The 19,818-nt window shown below is 54.9% G+C and overlaps 7 protein-coding genes across 7 annotated transcripts; 5 read left to right on the top strand and 2 right to left on the bottom strand.

Annotated features, from left to right (window-relative positions):
- Positions 1-91: 91 nt before the first annotated feature.
- On the bottom strand, positions 92-2,182 carry CKM354_000370400 (uncharacterized protein; the record flags this gene model as incomplete). Its single annotated transcript, XM_044798915.1, has 4 exons — positions 92-726; positions 864-1,208; positions 1,485-1,536; positions 1,586-2,182. The coding sequence occupies 4 exons, from the start codon at positions 2,180-2,182 to the stop codon at positions 92-94; spliced, it is 1,629 nt and encodes a 542-aa protein (XP_044654850.1).
- A 595-nt stretch (positions 2,183-2,777) lies between these two features.
- CKM354_000370300 (uncharacterized protein) lies at positions 2,778-3,922 on the top strand (the record flags this gene model as incomplete). The annotated part of the gene is made up of 2 exons (XM_044798914.1): positions 2,778-3,305; positions 3,353-3,922. 2 exons carry the CDS (start codon positions 2,778-2,780, stop codon positions 3,920-3,922), a joined length of 1,098 nt encoding a protein of 365 aa, XP_044654849.1.
- A 1,184-nt stretch (positions 3,923-5,106) lies between these two features.
- Positions 5,107-7,287, top strand: CKM354_000370200 (uncharacterized protein; the record flags this gene model as incomplete). Its single annotated transcript, XM_044798913.1, has 1 exon — positions 5,107-7,287. The coding sequence occupies one exon, from the start codon at positions 5,107-5,109 to the stop codon at positions 7,285-7,287; it is 2,181 nt and encodes a 726-aa protein (XP_044654848.1).
- A 529-nt stretch (positions 7,288-7,816) lies between these two features.
- CKM354_000370100 (uncharacterized protein) lies at positions 7,817-11,146 on the top strand (the record flags this gene model as incomplete). Its single annotated transcript, XM_044798912.1, has 1 exon — positions 7,817-11,146. One exon carries the CDS (start codon positions 7,817-7,819, stop codon positions 11,144-11,146), a length of 3,330 nt encoding a protein of 1,109 aa, XP_044654847.1.
- Positions 11,147-11,865: 719 nt separating this feature from the next.
- Positions 11,866-15,771, top strand: CKM354_000370000 (uncharacterized protein; the record flags this gene model as incomplete). Its single annotated transcript, XM_044798911.1, has 4 exons — positions 11,866-11,911; positions 12,064-12,253; positions 12,419-15,387; positions 15,443-15,771. The coding sequence occupies 4 exons, from the start codon at positions 11,866-11,868 to the stop codon at positions 15,769-15,771; spliced, it is 3,534 nt and encodes a 1,177-aa protein (XP_044654846.1).
- Positions 15,772-16,311: 540 nt separating this feature from the next.
- Positions 16,312-17,187, bottom strand: CKM354_000369900 (uncharacterized protein; the record flags this gene model as incomplete). The annotated part of the gene is made up of 4 exons (XM_044798910.1): positions 16,312-16,675; positions 16,725-16,807; positions 16,964-17,101; positions 17,164-17,187. The coding sequence occupies 4 exons, from the start codon at positions 17,185-17,187 to the stop codon at positions 16,312-16,314; spliced, it is 609 nt and encodes a 202-aa protein (XP_044654845.1).
- A 384-nt stretch (positions 17,188-17,571) lies between these two features.
- Positions 17,572-19,578, top strand: CKM354_000369800 (uncharacterized protein; the record flags this gene model as incomplete). Its single annotated transcript, XM_044798909.1, has 6 exons — positions 17,572-18,572; positions 18,708-18,933; positions 18,985-19,067; positions 19,120-19,280; positions 19,338-19,495; positions 19,552-19,578. 6 exons carry the CDS (start codon positions 17,572-17,574, stop codon positions 19,576-19,578), a joined length of 1,656 nt encoding a protein of 551 aa, XP_044654844.1.
- Between the last annotated feature and the right edge of the window lie 240 nt (positions 19,579-19,818).

Raw genomic sequence — 19,818 nt, 5'->3', positions numbered from 1 at the left:
GCTTCCGCACCTGGGTCTCATGGTTTCGTGACTTAGCACACTGCACTGGCGACTGTACTGCAGCAGGAAACAAATGTATTCTATAGCAAGCCTAAAAAGATTTGTTCGTGGCAAGCGAGCCAATACTCAGCCATTGAATGTACCTCTGCAACGCTCCATCGTCCCTCAGCAGTTCGCAATCTGCACGCAGCTGTAGCATCTCGCCTACTTTGCTGGGTAGCGATGAGAGGGTGTGTCGTAGGTTTCCATCGTGCTCCATCTCAACCTTAAGAGCACAGGGCTCGCAAAGCCGTAATCCACAGCCATTACCATCCTCTGTTGAGCTTTTCTCCGAAGCACATTCGTATACGGCCTGGAGAGGGCAGATGGCACAAATGCCCTTCAAGTCCTCAACATGGTGCACATCGACTTCTTCATAACATGCTGCGCCCGTTTGCTTGTACACGCCGACAATAGGCCGCATATCGTGCTCCTCGCAAAGCAGTACATTCATTCGTGCTGTTGTGCATATGGTGCAGATTGATGTAGGCCTCATCCTCCTCGATACTTCTTCGCACCGACGGCTGTCTTGATGGTCCTCGATATGCGTCTGTCTCAGGCCAAAGCCGTAGATAGCAGCTTCTGGTGATGTACAGAACAAACAGTCGCGCACATTGGCCGAATGTTCGGCGTCGTCGCAGTTGAAGTATGTCGGATACCAGTAGCAGTTAGAGTCAGTCAAATCCGCTAGATATCCAGGGGAGGAGCCCTGTGACGCGGGTTACTTACCGTGAATGAGGTTTCAATCTTGCGGATCATGACTTTCGGCTGGATGGCAGACGGCCGTTCTGAAGATCCTTCTTCACCTTCAACGTCTTTCCTACCCTCTGACGTCGAGATCTTAGCAGGCATGTCGGTCTGTGGGCTATCATTCACCAGAGCCGAAGGCAGCTTCTCGCGAATCGTACAGGGAAGCCCATTATCGTGGCAGCTTATGCATCCAGCACTGTCATACTGTCCAGTGTCATCGAGCTGGTATTGGCATCTCCTCGATTCTGTGGAGCACTCTAGGCAATCTCCTGGTACTTTTCTCCGCCTGTTCCTGTTGTGACTCTTCTTTATACGATTGAGCGAAGACGGCAGCGCTTTCACAGGGACATCGGCTGTCTCTAACTGCTCCTCAAGGGCAGGATATCTGGCCCGCAACTTGATAAAGTCTTTTGCTGGACCTGCGACGCAGGGTGCTCCGCTGGCCACGCATTGCTGACAGCTGGAGCCGTGATTCCGTGTGTATGTATATGAACAGGGCAGCCTACGCCCTCCACAAGACTTGCAAGCCTTGAAACGTTTAGGCGTTGTGATAAGGCGGCAGTCGTTGCCCTCAGCCTGGCAGTGGTGGCACGGCCAGGATGTTTCATCATGAAGCAGCGAGCACTCATCGTGTAGCTCAGCGCATTCGTGACAACCGCGTGCCATCGGGTGCCCGACAAGATTACCGCGCTCACCTTTGGGAGTGTCGTGAGTGGCAACGTCGCCAGGTGCTCGTCGTCGAAGTGCCTGGACACGCATTAGCTGTATTCTCAAACCGTGATGCACAACAGCTTACATAGCCTTTCACGTCGGGATCGGCTGAGTTCGCGGACAATGATAGCAACTCCTCGAGTCTTCTCTTTCCCTGCTCGCTGTTCACGCGGAACACGATGCATGATTTCCCTGCGTCTTGCGAACACTGTCGGTCGGTGTGACAAGAGTGGTGCTCCTCCGTTGCAGCCTCGTCCGCACACAACTCGTCGCTGTCCGAAAATCTTGTCACCCGTTTCTTTGCTCTGTTGCGCTTTAGTCGCTGCCGAGACAGGCGCTCTTGTTCTGCAGGGTCGTAGTCGCCGCTATTATCTAGGTCATAACAAGGATCTCGGAACCGTTTCGTACTTTGCTGGGGCCGAAGACTCCTCTTCGGTTGCTCGGTGCCGTCAACAGGGTCCACGAGCATATCATCCAGCATATATGGATCGATTGGACCATCCACCTCAGAATTTCTACCCGCCAGAGGCACAGAGTCGCGCTCGAGGATGCTCCAATCCTGACGAAGAATATCTTCGAAGTTCGTGAACTCCTCATCGACATGCTCAGAGACATTGGCCGAGTTCTCGTCTAGTTCTCCTGCCGAGAGGGAGGGTGCCGGGGTGCTGACTGTGGCGGCCATGGCAGGAAATGATGGTGACTGGGCTTGAGGGAAGTAGACTGGTTGCGGAAGCTGCGAGCTGAACTCGCGGACTGGGTGACTGTCGAGCAGGTCGAGTGGAGGAGTGGCCAAAGCTGGAGAGGTGAGAAGACGAAGTGCCCACAATCAGGTCTCTGCACGAGACGAACAAGGCCATTCACTTCACATTCACGAACTCACGCTTGAGAACACGGCATGTGGGTCTTCACATTGAACGACTATTCCCACATGGCCTCAGTCGGCGGCGCCTGCTCGGGTCCATGTTTCTGCAATCGGCGTGTCTACGTGTCGGACAGCTGCGGCAGCGCAGGACGGACGACTTGGAGCGAGACATCCGAAGGACTATCACTCGCGTGTTCTCGAAAGAGATCTTGGGTCACTCGGTGTTTCTTGACCGGCGATGGCAAAGTCGCATCGTCGAAGTTGTGGGAAGTGAGGGGGAAGAGAAGAAGGAAGCTGGCAAGCTGGAAGGTCGTGGCATTGGCCTTGGCTGCTATGCACGTCATAGAAACCAGACGACTTTTGACGCGTGCAGGCCCCCAAAGTATTGTCTCTTCCCGCCAACACCACCATCAAGATGGTGATCCCCTTAACAGCAGTCGATATAGCGCTGCCAGCCGTTACGACGCTACGCCAGTGTGCAGAGTACAGCAAGACCTTCGAACCCTTCCTCCCTCAGCTCTACGCGCTCCCTAACCAGCTCTACGCGGCACTCGGAGACATCGAGGCGCTGAAACACATATACGTCTCCACCAATCCCGCCATCTTTGGACTTGCCGTGTGCATCGCTCTCTCGCCCATCTTCCTGATCGCCTCGGAGATCAACAAAAACTACAGCCAGGTGGATAGAGTTTGGAGCATACTCCCAACCGTGTTCAACTTCCACTATGCGCTTTGGGCTCGGTTGAACGGGCTGTCTACGAAAAGAGTCGATCATGTGCTGGCGTTCAGCGTAATATGGTCGATACGTTTGACGTACAACTACTGGCGGAAGGGTGGATATCAAATCGGCAGCGAAGACTACAGATGGGAGCTCATTAAGAAGCAAATCGGGTCTTTTGGCTTCTTCATGTTGAACATTCTGTTCATCTCTTCTACGCAAATTGTGAGCGTACTGTTCATACAGCATTTTCGCTTGCTGACGCGTGTTAGGTTCTTCTCTGGAGCGTCACCCTGCCAACATACGTGCTCATGCTCACTTCACAGCTCAAGCCTGAGATGACCTCGCTCGATATGACGATTGCGCGACTGTTGCTGGCCCTTGTCATACTCACGTACTTCGCTGACCAGCAGCAATGGAACTACCAAAACGCTAAGAAGGAGTATCAACAGACTGCGAAAGTTCCCGCTGGCTGGACCCGAGCTCAAATGGACCGCGGTTTCGTAACCACTGGGCTCTGGAAGTATAGTCGGCATCCCAACTTCGCGGCTGAGCAATCGTTATGGGTCATCCTCTATCAGTGGTCCTGCTTCCAGTCTGACACAATGTACAACTGGACGTGCTGTGGTGCCATTGCGTACCTTCTCGTATTTCAGGGAAGTACACCACTCACTGAGCGCATAAGCAGCGGCAAGTATCCCGAATACAGTCTGTATCAGAAGCGTGTTGGCAAATTCTTGCCCAAGCTTGGCGGCCAGGGCTGGGACGAGAAGGAAATGGAGACTTTGGGCCCAAAGCACGCGGAACAGGCCAAGGCAAAGAAACAGAGCAAGAAGACATGATTCCATCATGCGGGATGATTGTAGCGAGGTGGTGAGTGGAGGTGTAGGCCGTTTGTGCGGCTGCGGACATCCTCTGCCAGGACCACACACTAGTGCCGAGGACGCTTGCAGCACGCTGGAGCAGGGTAGACCACAGCCAACAGGCCACTGCAGAAGGCGTCGAAGTAGGGTCCAGATGCGAGTATGCCCTGCATGAAGTGCCGTGACTGCCCGCACGTGTGGATGGTAATTCATAGGTGGAAAAGGAATACTGTCTAGTCTTGTCTCTGCTCAGCCCCAGCCCGGCCCAGTCCACATGGCTCGCACATGCAGGCCTGTCGGCGATCCTCCAGCGCCTTGGCTGCGGGTTGCGATACCCCAGTCTACTGCTTTCGCAGTCCTCCGCTCTTCATGCCGCTGCTTGGGGACCGCAAGAAGCAGGTCCAGAGTCAAGTCTATATTGTCGCACGCTCGTATCGCGATGCCACAAGAGTATGTAGTCTCGCAAGCCTGTGCCATGTCCTCGTTCTTATTCTCGGTCCCTCTCGCCGAGAGACTTTGCTCGAGAGTTCGCTTACCCTTGCGCCGGATGCCATGCTCCTTTTGGCATCGCGCAACGCCGTGGGGCCTTGTCGTGTGCTCGGACGAGGTTGAGCGATGTTCTTGTCCCGCAACGACCTCGCCATCGTCCCCGTCACTACGACACACCGGTACTCCACCTTCATTCACACGGACAGGGTGTGAGTTTTAGCCTGTCACAGGGTACTGTTTGCGAATTGTTTGGTGTTCCGAGTCACGAAGCAAAACTCCAACCCAGTGCAGCGTGCAATTCAGCCCTGCCGAACCCCGCCATCGTGCTTAATCGCTGCGATAAGACGCGATCTTCGCCGTCCAACGCAACATTGCTTGCACGCCCTCATGACCTAAGGACCTGGGAGCGCTGGCTCACACAGTGGTAGAGAATCTGGTTCTGAAGATTTTGCCTGTCGCATGCAACTGTCCGTATGACCACAGCATAGCATGAAGGGCGGGACGTGCTGATCACAAGCTCTGCAGATAGCCACCCCTCAGACATCGCACCTCGTCACGAACGTCTGCCTGTCTTCTCTCTGAGCTAAACAAAAGCAAGGACGGTGGGAACACGGCTGATACTGCGGTGAAGTTGGACAACACCGCTGCATATTCAGACAAGCGACCTGCGTTGAATGGCGGCCCCTACGGCGAGCGGCTCTACGGAGTCGCTCGACGAGGCACACAACCCCATCGGCTCACCTCGTAGTCTAAACCCATCTAGCCCACCGTTCCAGGAATTTGCAGAGCAGCCTCGAAAGCTGCGAGGCCGACAGAAACTCCTCGCCGGGCTGAACCGCATTTCCTCCTCGCCTTCCATAGCCAAGCTCAGCACATCGCGCTCAAGAGGATACCATGGCAATGGCAAAGGGTCGATCTCGTGCATATCGCTTAACTCAGCGACCGCATATGGCACTGCACTGGATCGCGAGCATTCCGCTGGATATGCTACAACACCCGCGTCTGCGGCAACCACTCCAGGTGTCCAAGGCCCGCCTTTTGATGAGGCTGCTCGTGTTCGATACCTGATGCAGCATGAAGGCAAAATGTCCGTGGGACTACCCACAGATTACCGATCAACGATCAAACCTGCTCCCGAGCCGGGCATCATCGAGGTCGATGAGGACTATTTCTCGCGACCAATAACGAAGCAGAGACCGGCACGTCGAGATCTGAACTTTTGGCGTGATCTACCATCAGAGCTGAAAATGGAGATTCTAACGTATCTTGAACCAAAAGAGATCGTACGTTGTTCAATTGTGTCCAAGTCGTGGCACCAGATGTGTTTTGACGGACAACTGTGGGCTATATTGGACACCGCTGGCTTCTACCAGGACATACCGGGAGACGCTCTTGTTCGAATCATCACCGCTGCAGGACCTTTCGTGAGGGATCTCAACTTGCGAGGATGTGTTCAGCTTCGCGAACGATGGAACTACCGAGGCCTCTCCGACGCATGCACCAACTTGGAAAACTTCTCACTTGAGGGTTGTCGGATTGATCGAGCATCTATACACAATTTTCTGTGGTCAAATAGCCGGCTGGTTCACATAAATTTGTCTGGCTTGGCCGGCGCCACCAATGCTGGGATGAAGATCATCGCTCAGAATTGTCCGAAGCTCGAACAATTGAACATATCTTGGTGCAACAATATTGATACACGTGGGCTTCGAAAGGTCGTAGAAAGCTGTCCACTTCTCAAGGACCTGCGTGCCGGCGAAATCCGAGGCTGGGATGACTTGAGCTTTATGCAGCTGCTTTTCGAGCGGAACACCCTGGAGCGTCTTATACTCATGAACTGCGATACTCTGTCCGACGAATCCTTGGCGGTTCTAATCGAAGGCACCGATAGTGAGATCGACTACATCTCAGGCCGACCCATGGTGCCTCCTCGGAGATTCAAGCATCTCGACCTCACCAGGTGCAGGTCAATAACGGACAAGGGAGTGCGTACGTTCGTCAACAATATCCCTGAAATCGAAGGTCTGCAGCTATCCAAATGCCACGGTATCCTTGACGCGACGCTGACGGACTTGCTGCCGACTGTGCCTCTGCTGACACATCTGGATCTGGAAGAGCTCGAGGACCTGAGTAATAGTACTCTCCATGCATTGGCGAATTCTCCTTGCGCGGCACGACTCAGACATCTCAGTATCTCATACTGTGAGAATATGGGTGACGTGGGAATGATGCCCGTGATCAAAGCGTGCACGAGCCTTCGCTCTGTCGAGATGGACAACACTCGGATTGGAGACTTGGTGTTGACTGAAGCCGCCAGCATGGTTCGACAGAGAAGCGGCCGCACGACAATCCACGGAATTGCACCGCACTCATTCAACCCTACCGTGGGTTTGCGCTTGGTAGCCTATGACTGTCAGAATGTGACGTGGACTGGTGTGCGCGAGATCTTGTCCAGGAACGCGGATATCTCCATCACCACGCAGCCCAAACAGCTGCTTGGGGATGACATGGCAAAACAGCAGAATGTGCAAGTTGTCAAAAGCTCGACATTTCCCACAGAGGTGATTCAGCTAAAGTGCTTTTATACTTATCAGCCTACCGTGGAAGAGCATTTCAAACGGGTGATGCGCGGCGATTTCATCGCGGCCCGGCGCCTCGAGAGGAAGTGGGCAGAGTTCATGATCGCCCAGGAAGAAGCCAGCACGAATGGTGGAGGCCGGCACCGGCGACAGCGTAGAGCACGTCAGGCCCAGCTGTTGCATGCTGATGAAGAGGATGACGCCCACGCACCGGGAATTGGCGTTGGCGGAGGACGGCGCAGACGCGCAAGAAGCGGCGGATGTGCTGTGATGTGAAGACATTCCTACCTCCTAGCCCGAATCATTTGCGAGTAGCTGTGGTGCTTGCAGCCATGTCGCACAGGCAGACTGCCCAGCTTTAGTCTTGGAGACAGCGTTACACGAGAAGTTGGGGATTTCAGTTGCGGAGGGCTTTTGGAAACTGATATATGATGCTGGCGTCTGGTACATTTGCAGTTGCGTAGGACGAGAAACGTGAGACATGTCAACGAACAGCGCTTTGGGGGCTGTGGTAGCGATCCAATCATGCTGATCCGCGCCGTCTAGTCTCTTGGCAGCCTTGAGGACCTCTGACCTCTCCACCTCGTCACGTCCTCTCCCGTCCAAACAGAGACCACACCGCACGCCCACATCACCTCCGTCGCGCGACTTACCCAGCATCGCGATCGCGCGCAACTTTCCCATTGGACACCGGCCACTTGCAGCAGCCCTGCACTTGTCACTGTGCTTGACCGCGTCTGCACGCGCCCGAAATCCATCACCGCCCACGACGGTGTAATGCGAGGCGTCTTCTGCAAGGAACGGCATGAATGGTAGCAAGTCGCCAGATCCGGCACCTCTGGAGACTGGACTGGCTGCCAAAGGCGACAGCACTGACGCCAACGGGAATCACACTTCGGGCCAGACGAATGCAACAAGTGACACGGTATCGAAATCATCACCAGGAGGCTCGCACACAGGCAACGAACAGCGCGCAGGGAGCACAAAAGGCGATGACACGGGTGTAGAGCCCGTCGCACCCAACGGCAACCACGAGGATGGCGATTCTGAGGCCGAGACATTGATTGATAGTCCTGTGAAGCGGAGAGAGGCTGAGAAGCAGATGCTCGTGAAGGCTGAACGCCGACCAAAGGCTAAGCATCGCATCGGTGGTCTCCCTGTCCCGACTGACGGCGACGAGGATGATTCCGCCCAGCCGTCGCCAGTGCCCAGTACTGTCGCGAGCGTGGAAAAGGAAACAGCCTCGAAAGATGTGAAGGATGAGAAGCTCATGGATATAGACGCTGGCGCGGACGACCCTAGCGACTCTCTCAGCTCCCCACGATCGTCGGCCAATCCTCCATCGCGCGGTTCATCGCGATCTCGTGCTTTCTCGGAGCTGCCCGAAGCTTCACGAAATGGTGCGCATTCGCCCAACCCCCGAAAGCGCAAACATCGAGCATCTTCAGTAAGCTTGCCCAATAAACGCCCAAGTATCGAGCCGCCGAAGCGCAGACTTCGTGGTCTCCACTCCGAAGAGGCCATCGGCAGGACGGAACTCTCCTTGTCGCCGAAGTTGCGCAGTCATCGCCGGGCGGTGTCTACGCAATCTGCGCTAGGAGATGGCGCCGCGGAGGTCTCCAATCGAAAGCGCAGATCGGGGACTCATGGCCCGATCAAGGAAGTGAAAGCGGCGCGGCCGGCGTGGGAAGAGTCGGATGCGTCCTCAGAAACGACTTCTCATGGATACGCGGAGAATCGGCGACCTCAGAGAGGCGTGGGACGGTCGACATCGACTCCCGGTAGACCAGCCGGGCGAGAACACAAGCGACACGTCAACAAGTATGGCTTCACGCGACTCGCGGAGGCATGCGAGGCCGGTGAACTGGACCAAGTGAAAGAATGGCGAAATCGAGACCCCGACCAGTTGGAGCTTGCCGAATTTGCTGGAAATAAGCCCCTTCAGATTGCGGCACTCAACGGGAATGTGGAAGTAGTGGATTATCTGATTGATCAAGGATGCCAAATTGATTGCGCCAACGTGGACAAGGATACTCCTCTGATCGATGCCGCAGAGAACGGTCACCTGGACGTTGTGCATAGTTTGCTCCGGGCTGGCGTTGATCCTCTCAGGCAAAATCTCAAGGGACAGCAGGCACTCGACGTCGTCACTGATGATACTGACGATGCCGAGGAAATACGTGCAGCCCTTAGAAGGGCCATAGAGGTCTGGAACACCAGCGGCTCACGTCAACGACGTGAAGAGGAAGAGGAGATGCGGCACCGAGCTGGGCCTACAAAGGAGCTGCACTTCATGGCCCGCAGCTATGAGAATCTCCTGAAACTCGTGCAGATTAATGATCGCAATGGTGTCAAGGAATTCTTGGACGCACGTGTGCCCGTCGACAATCACGTAATCGCTGCCGCAGCCAAAACTGGGGACTCATACCTGGTGAACATGTTACTCGCCGAAATGACTGAAAAGAAGGCACTACAGAGACCGGAACGACCGATGCTGAGTGTTCTGGGAACGTCCCATTTGGAGATGGTGAAGTCGCTCGCTGAGTTGGACAACTTCAATCCCTTATACCGTAATCGCTCAGGTCAGACCTGGCCTGAGATTGCTGAAGAACGACATGGGCCCAACTGGCGTGAGGAGAAGGAGTTGTTGCAGCATTTGTACGATCAGCGGGCTGGGTCGAAAGAACGCCGCAGTTCCAGCCCGGTCACCAAGAGAGATGGAGGCAAGCGTCGTATTGTGCGGCGGAGCCCTCTCAATGATGAAGAGGAAGAGGACAGCGACGACGAACAGGCGCCGCGACGAAAAAATGGAAGGAGGCTCATGTCGAAGCGTGACATGCGCGTAGCCAGCGGCAGAGCTCCCTCTGACGAGTCATCCGAAGACTCTGGTTCCGATGTCGCCACGGGAGAAGAAAATAGCGAGGAAGCAACGATGAAGCCACCGGAGAGTCCTGCTAGTCGGACGCCAGAGCAGGCCAGACGCAAGAGTATCTCAGCACAGCCAGCAGCCTCATCTCCGCGGCTTCGCAGACGCTCATCATCTGTTCGTGGGCCAGCTGAGCCGTCTTTGCCCACCTTACCAGAAAATTCGGAGGACAAGGAAGCTGATGCGCCAAAGGAGAAAGCTTCCTCCGAGGCTCAGCTACTTGATACCCAACGTGAGCAGGAACGTGCTGCGCAAGCAGAAGTGGAAGCGGCGGCCGCGGCAGAGGCGGAGGCAGCGGCTCGACAGGCTGCAGAGAAAGAGAGACAGCTCGAAGAGGAGCGACGGGCAGAGCAGGCACGTCAGGAGCAAGCCGCGCGGGAGGCAGAAGAACGACGCATCGCAGAGGAAGAGCAAGCACGTCTTCAAGAAGCGATGATCGCTGCGAAGATCCGCCATCATGAGCGCGTTGCGCTCTCCCTACCGATCGCCATCTCCCACGTGCTGCATCCGTCGTCGACCTTTGACTACGGTAGCGACACTGCTCTGGATTACCTGGTTCAGTACTTCACACCACTCCAAGTACTCAAGCACGAGCACCAAGATCCTTATGCAACGCTCCCGGCCGGCGATGATGCTCCATACTGGGTGACGAATGTGCAAGCTGCACCGCTAGTGGGCAGACATGGGCTGGAGCTGATGCTTGCCAATGGCGCCCCCGGTTTCGACGGCAGCTTGGCAGAATTGTGGGACACGAAGGACGTTCTCGTCAGCGACTACGATCGGGTTGGCGCCGTGCTAGCAAGCTTGCCACAACATCTCCCTGATCAGACCGCCATGGACAATGAATTGCACGATCGATTGTCGTTTGAAGAAGATATGCAGAGGGCCGCAGACAGGGTCAAAGCCGTGGCACAGATGAAAGGGCGACTTCGCGACGGAGAGGCTGTGCTGCGCTACGTGCGCCTGGACGAAGTATGGAAGAACCTGCACCCCAGCGTCAAGGGCGTGCCAATTGAGGTGCGGTTTGATTTCATGCAGGTGGCTCAACGCAGCGTCGCTGGGAAGGGGAACGGCAACTTCGTGACAAAGCTCAGTGCATCGATGGACTCCAGGCCGCAGCCACGTACATTTGTCGATGGCCAGGTCATAGAGCGAGGACCACGAGTCCCGAACGGCAAGACTGAAGTATCGGTCCTCGCTGGGTTGTAGCAGAAGCAGAACAGTCACTGACAGCTGGTATATAACGCATGATGAACATGAACACTTAGCGCATGGAAAAGCTGGTAACGTCCACCCAGCGTGTCGGGACCGCGTGAGGTCTGTAGAACGCCGTGTCAGTCAGTGTCCTAAGTCTGTAGCCAATCGGCTCGTTGGTGCGTGTGCTTTGTCTGACCCGCTGCTGCAAGATCGTGGATGGAGCGATCTCGAGGTCGCAGCGAGATTTCCGCAGAGCGCGGGAGAGGACAATGCGCAGCAGCAGCAACGTGCCCCAATTCGAACGTCATCCATCATCGGGGCTGCACGGCGAGCACGGCCATCGCACGTACGGACTTCCAGGCGTAGGCGTATGAGGCCCGGCGGACGAGGGTTGGCGCGGAGAGCTACCCAGAAGCCTGTGACGCTCCTGTGGAGAAGTCGTCCAGACTTCCATCTGCTGCTCTCGAACCCGCAGCAACGGCCTCCGTCGACTCACGTCGAGAAGCGCCATAGTAGTGCCGTCGACATTGTACACGATGGCCTCGTGAGCATCGATTCCACCGCCACACCGCAGCCCCGCCGTCCACAGGCTCGCTGTCAATTAGGCTCGTGAGCAACGCCCAGCTGCGACACGTCGTGTGCCTTTCCGCGCTCCCACGGGGTCGATCCCAGCACAGCTGCGGCGCCCACTCGTGCGTGCTGAGGCCAGCGTCGGGGCAGCGAGGAGCGCAATGTCGCCGCAGGAGCAGGGCTCGATCAACGACGACAATGGCTTCGGTAACCCTCCCCCTACACCGGCCTTCCGCACCCTTCCCCTCCGCCTGATGCTGTGACTCGTCCAGGAAGGCAGCCACCGGCTTCCTGCGCACGCATACGCGTGCGCACATGCCACACAAACGCACATGCTGACCGATGGGCAATGCTTGTAGCAACAACCAACAGCGATCAACCTGCCATCCTCGAGCCGCCCAGCACGCAGCGACCCCCCGCCCTCCACGTCCCCAAGAACCGTGCCACCGTTTCCAAGAGCAGTTCCACCGCCAGCCTGCACGTCGACAATTCCGAGGCCCTGAAGAGGCTATCAATCGAGGGTACTGTTGCGGATCCCTACGACACGAGGTGCGTTCTCCCACCTGGAGGTGTCCATAAGATTAGAGAGTCGCGGTGGCAGCATGCAAAGTAGCGGGCAAGGTGGTCAGATTGCGGTCGACAAACGAGCTGGCCCACCGGTCGAGCAGGCCATGTCACACATGAGGATTTTGGCTGACGTTGTGCATGTCACAGGTCACCCATACTCGGTTCGGAGCGCGACACGGGCTTGAGGAGGATACGGCAGAATCCTCAATCGATCAGTAGAGTTCCTTCGTCGCCCAACTTGGCTCCACACTCGCCAGTCCTACCAAGTCCTGCTGCCTCCCGAAAGTCGTCCTTCGCTGCAGACAAATTTGGACCAACATCACCGACCATAGCTTTCGGCGAAGACCTTACCCGATTTCCCTCAGAGTCACTCCATTCCTTCTCCTTTGCTCACCAGAGCACCGAATCGTTGCACAATCGACAGAATGTGCTAAAACGCAGCATTGATTTCATGCGCGAGAAGCTTGCGTGGGCCTCAACGTCACCTCGGATAGCGAGTGCACAAGCTCGATTAGCAGGCGACGAGGAGCTTCTCAGCATGATGGAGCTATTGCAGAGAGCGAATGCCATCAATTCGACATCGCTCAATGCCTCGAATCTTGGCATCGATACTGGGCCACTCACTGGCCCTGCGCATTTGGTCAATGAGAATGTGTTTGAGAAGAGCTTCTTCGCTCCCGAAAATGAAACAGAAAGTCCCACGAGCATGACTAGCAGCTCGGTGGTAGTACGGGACGATTCAGCTGCGACAGTTCCGCACCATGAACTGGTTCCCGTAAAAGAAAGTGAAGAAAGCCCCGAGCAACTCAATCTGCTGCGGACTTCCACAGCGGACGACGAGGACTTCATGCCCAGCCTGCCTACGCGACGTCCCCATAAACCGTCTCTAAAACGTACGTATACAGATACCGCCGGTTACTCACTGCAACACAAACTGAGTGAGGCCATGGCACGACCATACCGCGCTCCGGAAGCACGTGCACCGATTGTCTCACAAGCACCTGTACGATCTAGCACGACAGTCACAGAACGTGCCCCCCATGGGCACAGAAACGCTCCAGCGCAGGCTATATTCACCACCGAAGCTAAGGCGCCATGGACGATAACCGCAGCAAATGACTTGGCGTGCTTGGTATTCGGCGTCGGGAGAGCAGAGGTCAGGAAATTGGGTATCATGGAGGTCATAAAAGAGGATCGTCGAGGCTGGCTGGAAGAAAAGTTGAAGAATCCAGATTCGGGAACAGTCCCGAAGCAGGCAAAGCTTCAAGTCCCTTCACCTGGTAAGGCCACTCCAAGTAACAGTCTTGCGGCAATGGGTAATGGCATCACAGCCAAACTTCTATCAAAGCCTCCTTCCAGGCAGCAGCCTCGACGGGCCAAGACGTCCAACGGGACATCAGCACCCACCAAAGACAATTATCATCCTGCCAACAAGAGCAGGGGTGTCTTGCTCTGCGGCGATGTGGTCCCCATCCGGAAAATGAATGGTTCAACAGGCAGTGCCTCACTCTGGGTCAAGGAGAAAGGCAGTAATCTCATTTGGGTTCTGGAGGAGATAGCAGAAGACGTTGCCATGCTCACTGTGGACGAAATCGGACTTGTCCTCCGTGGAAGCGGCGATTTGGAAGCCATCTTTGGGCTAGACCGAGTGCGAAATGGGATGGACGTGACACGCCTGATACCGGCTTGGCCGAAGGTTGCCGGCACAAATACCGGCGCTATCGACTACGACGCGATTGCGCGAATACGGAGATTCACGGCCCGAACGAGCAACTCGATCAATATTCCGGTGACTATCGACCAACAGCCGAGCGAGAATGTGTTCCGCATTTCTAGTTTCCCTCACATTGCGGGAATAATTGTGGTCAACCCGCAGACGATGCGAGTGAGCAGCTCGAACACCGTCTTCTCTGCGGCGCTCTTTGGTCACGCCAGCCCAGATGGGCTTCCGATCAATGAACTCATTCCTGGTTTTGACAAGACCCTTCGTGTAATGACTGATGAGGATCAAATCGCTTTGGTCGACGGGATTGTGATCCCAGAACATAGTTTTAGGAGAGCCCGTGCTTTGCTCGCCCTGAGAGAGGGCTCAGCGGATGCCGCCGCAATCTTCCTACGCCCCAGTGGCCTGCCCGCGAAACACAGAGACGGTGCTGAGATCATGATTGATGTGCAGATGCGGGTCGTGAAGTCAGACCGGGACCCCATTTACAATGAAACAGTCGTGGAAGACGAAAGCACTCCGTCATTCCATGGTAGCGAGGTTGTGTATGCCCTCTGGATCACTTACAGTCGGCAGCTCCATGCTGTGAATCACGGTACAGGTCCTGTCACGGCGGTTATGAGTCGGCCTGGCACTCCACCACGTCAGCCAGCACCAGGTTTAAGACAACTTGAGGATGAAGTGACTTCTAGTCCAGCGGCTGGGCAGGACACAAGTCAAAAAGTGGAAACTTCGGCTGCTGTAGCAGTTGACGACAACAAAAGCGCCACTGTAAACGGGACCGATGCTTCCGAGCCGTATGAACATCCTTCGCCTGACCTGATCGAAGCGGGCGTGAAACTCATATCCAAGAAACGCATCGACGATTTCACCATACTTGAGGAGATGGGTCAGGGTGCATATGGGCAGGTGAAGCTCGCACGTTACAAGAAACCTGCAGCGAAGAAGATGGTGATCAAATATGTTACCAAGCGACGCATTCTCGTCGACACATGGCACAGAGATCGGAGACTTGGAACGGTGCCATTGGAAATCCATGTGCTGGACTATTTGCGAAAGGAAGGGATGCAGCATCCGAACATTGTTGAAATGGCCGACTTCTTCGAGGACGATATCAATTATTATATCGAGATGGTACCTCACGGACTCCCAGGAATGGATCTTTTTGACTACATTGAACTGCGAGTAACGATGGAAGAGAGAGAATGCCGGAAAATCTTCAAGCAAGTCGCCGAGGCACTGCGCCATTTACATGTCAACGCCAAGGTGGTGCACCGGGACATCAAGGATGAGAACGTTATCTTGGACGGGGAGGGCAGCGTCAAACTCGTGGATTTTGGCAGTGCCGCTTACATCAAATCTGGGCCATTTGATGTCTTTGTTGGCACGATAGGTATGTGATACCCCTGCAAGTTCGATCACATTGCATACCACTGACTTGACTTCAGATTACGCGGCTCCTGAAGTCCTCCGCGGTCTACCGTACAGAGGCAAAGAGCAGGATGTCTGGGCATTGGGGATTCTCCTGTATACCATCGTGTACAAGGAGAATCCCTTCTATAGCATCGACGAGATTATGGACCATGACCTGCGAGTGCCGTACGTGATGAGTGAAGATTGCATTGATCTCATTCGCAAAATGCTGGACCGGGACGTGGAGCGACGAATTGGGATCCAAGCTGTTCTAGACCACCCTTGGTGTCTGGTTGTTGACGACTCGGACGACGATGTGGAGAGGGCGAAGTCACCAGCAATCGCTACTCCACAGGCGGCATGATGGACGGCGTGACGAAAACGTGACCCGGAAAAGCAGAACGAGGATTGAGCCTCTGTTATTGACATTATTTGGCATTTGCATGGCGACGGTCGTTTCGTGGGACACAACATGATAGATTGATCCGATCATGCGCTCAAGGTGGTGAACGGCTGGATTTACGACGTCTCTTTCTGATAGATACCCGAGCGGACGGAGGGAACGGCATAAAAGGCAATGCAGATAGAGCCAGATGGTGATTGAGATACATCGTTGTTGTATGTATGGTAGGGGCAGCCGCCAGCATGTGTGTACAGAGATACCGCAGCACAATAAAAGTTAGAAGACAACTTGGTAATGTGAAATCGTCTTGGGTATCATTGGTGACAGCGAGTCAAATTTTGATCGAGGTCTTTGCTGTGCAATCTGCAAAACGCCTCCAAATAGCTACATGCCCATCCAGCGCCGTTGCAGAGCCCTTTCAGCTCCATGCTTTTTGTAAGCCCTCGGTTTCTCGGTGGCTGACCTTCTGTAGGCAAGTGACTATGCGTGACCGTGAATCGTCTAGTACTCAGCTGGGGCCTGTGGGAACTCGAAGTTGACACCCTTGCCGGTCAGACGCTTGTAGACCTCAGAGTAGGTGTCGAGGCGGTAGTCGACACCACCACGCTCCTTCTCGTCGAGGATGACCTTGAGAACCTTGGAGCCGTCCTCCTTGGTGCGCAGACGCTTTCCGACAATCTCGACAGGGTAGACGAGGTCGGCAAGGATGGCGTCGTGCACAGCAGTCAGAGTACGCGAACGTGGGCGCTTCTGGGTCTGGCTGGTGCGGCTGCGGTTGCTGCGCTTTGGGCGAGGCAAGATGCGGCGCGAGGCAACGATGAGGACGTGGCGGTCGGAGAACTTCTTCTCGAGCTCACGGGTGAGGCTACAATATGTCAGAAACTGCAGAGCAAAGTCGAGTGAAGTAGACTTACCGCTGCTGAGAGCGGTGCCATCCCTGGAGGAGAGGGACTGGGACGAAGATAACAATGGCCTTGCGTCCGTGGCCAACCTCGATCTGTAAGAATCCTGGTGTCAGCGCGAAAGCTGCCCAGTGCCCACCGCCTCTTCGTTGTTGGATCGAGGATATATGTCTTCCTCTTTCATGTCCATTGCATATCCATCTCTTGTGCACGTGTCGTGTCGTGCTCTTCTCTTCCTTTGCTCAGCTTACCTCGCGGGCAGAGACAAACTGCAGAGGGCGGAGAGCAGCCTTCATGTCGGGGATGTTGCTCTCGAGCTCGTACAGCGCCGTAGCGATCTGCTGCTCGGTCTCATTGGGCTTTTGCCTCGATGGGCTGTTGGGTGCGATCTGTGTGAAAGCGCATGTCAGCAGGCGGCGGAGGACACATGCGTTGTTGTGGCGTGACTGACCTTGTTCAAGGCTTGCTGAGACATGTTGGGCGAGCTGCGATGGTCGATGGGCGATGCAGAGGGCTGTCCGTCAACTTTGTGCTGCAACAGCGACAACGATAGCAAATACTCCAAAGTGCGCCGGATCGGCATGAGTGAAGGCCGACTAGCGGGGCTTGGCGCGAGTGCACCTCCGATGCGCAGTTCGGCCACACGTCATTCGCTCTTGCCTCGCGTGTTTTTGTTTGGCGTAGAAACGACGTCTCGCGGTGCAGCGCCTGGCAGCTGATCTGGCTCCATCACGAGGAAAACTTGACTGCTCAGCATCATGCCTTGAATTGCTGCTTCCACGTCGCCTACCGCGCCTCTTTCTCCGCGCTGTGCGACCACAAATTCTCAGCACCACTGATCTCCTTTCGACACGCCGCCATGTCCACCGATGAAGCGAACGGACAGGCAAATGGCTACCGCGACACGCAGCTACATCAGCCTCGAGCCCGCAAGACACTCGACCCACGCTTCACCCGCGACTTCAGCGACGAGATCACCTCTGATCGATTGACGCCAGGCTCGGGAAACATCAGCGGACCAGGGACACCAGCTCCGCCAGACGATGCTCCACCGTCTGTGAAAGCCACTTCTGCAGCCCGCAAACATGTTCGTCGCAAGACGAGGCAGCAGCGCCTATTCCCTTCCATCGAATACGAAGAGCGCGTGTCACACTTCGACCCCAAATCTAGCTACAGCAACTTCAGGGGCTTCTTCGTACTTTTTTGGATTGGGCTGGCGATCATGATTTTGACATCCATGCTGCGGAATCTGAAGGAGACTGGAAGGCTACTCAACTTCAAACAGTGGCCCTTGTTCACGAAAGACCTGTTCGAATTGGCCCTGAGCGATGCCTCAATGGCGGCCAGCACCGCATTGGCTCTCCCCCTCAACCTGCTATACATGAGAAGTCATGGCCCGTTAAGGTGGAATCGAGGAGGCATCGTGGTCCAGAGCGTGCTCCAGGTGATATGGTTGTGTTTCTGGGTGGGCTGGCCATCTTTTCGCGACTGGTCGTGGACAGCACAAGTGTACTTCCTTCTACACACGCTGGCCTTGTTCATGAAGGGCCATTCCTATGCCTTCTACAATGGACATCTGGCTACCACATTGCAGCGCCTGCGAGAATTGGACGAGCCCATCAGTCCGCAAACACCTACCGCAGCTGCCGTCCGGTATCCTCACGCCTACACCCAATCGGCGCCCAGCGATCAGGATGATGAAGACGCAAAGCTTGAGCGCAATTCCTCCATCATGCAGCTCCGAGAAGATCTCGCCACTGAGCTCACATCGCCTCTGGGAAACGTTTCGTACCCGCAGAACCTCACCCTCGGGAATTTCGCGTTTTATCTGATGTGCCCAACTCTCTGCTATGAATTGGAGTAAGTTTCACTGCTGACTTCTTTCTTGTTGTCTGTGGTAGCAGAATGAGGCTATTGGACGGGTCGTCTCACGATTCCATCATGAGACCGAAGGATTTTGCCCTGGACACACGCTTACCTTCGTCTGTCCTCTAGGTATCCACGAACTCCATCTCGATCATACATGGAGCTCTTTTACAAGACTCTGGCAGTTTTCGGGTGCATTTTTCTCATCACGGTCACTACCGAGGAATTCATTCTGCCAGTGCTGCATGAGTCCGCTATTCGTTTACAAGTAACACAAAACTGGATCGACAGCTCGTTGATCTTTGCAGAGACCGTCAGCAGTCTGCTTTTCCCGTTCATGATCATATTTTTACTGGTAGGAGACGCATCGCACGAATTTTGGTCGTGGCTACTAATTGTTCCAAAGGTCTTCCTCGTCATTTTCGAGTACGTGCTGGGGGCTTTCGCGGAACTCACACGTTTCGGCGACAGGCAGTTTTATTCCGACTGGTAGGCAATCGCATCACATGAAATCTGGTAGTGGTTACTGACGGTTACAAAGGTGGAATTCAACCAGCTGGTTAGAGTTCAGCAGGGAGTGGAACAAACCAGTACACCACTTTTTCCACCGTCACGTCTATCTTGCGAGTCGTGGTGTGAATTTGTCAAGGTCGGTGGCAACAATTATCACATTCCTGATCAGTGCCCTTGCACACGAACTGAGTAAGTCTGGGCTCTTTCACTACTTTTGAGCTTGTTCTGACCAGTGGGCCCTCACAGTTATGGGGTCTATAACGAGGAAAGCCCGGGGTTACTCTTTCTTCCTCATGATGCTGCAAATTCCACTCACGGCGGCCCAGCAGATACCCTGGGTGAAAAAACGCGAACTCCTCAACAATATCATGTTTTGGATTAGCATGATCCTGGGTCTGAGCTTGGTCAGTATCCATCTACTAAAGAACCTTCGTGGCATGACTTTGCTAATTTGTCACAGTTATGTGCTCTCTATGTACTTGTCTAGACAGCACGTCGAATCAATTCAAAATTTGCTGTTTACCCCTCGATTTATGCTCTTATGGCTTGACTTCCTAGTAACTAACGTAAAACGTTGCACGCACGAATGCAGCCATTCTGGCAGCTCTAGCTAACCCTAGCTTAACCCGAACACGTAGGCGAGACCGGCTTGGCCGTCTCGGCAACTTTTTCCGCCGTCGATTGACACTTTCTTATTGATGAAAAACACCAAAGGCATGCTTGCATA

Source organism: Cercospora kikuchii (assembly GCF_019650295.1).
Source record: "Cercospora kikuchii DNA, contig_00002, whole genome shotgun sequence".
In the NCBI taxonomy this organism is placed as follows: Eukaryota; Fungi; Ascomycota; class Dothideomycetes; order Mycosphaerellales; family Mycosphaerellaceae; genus Cercospora; species Cercospora kikuchii.
Note: the sequence above shows the minus strand (reverse complement) of the source record. Positions and strands in the feature narration are given on the sequence as shown.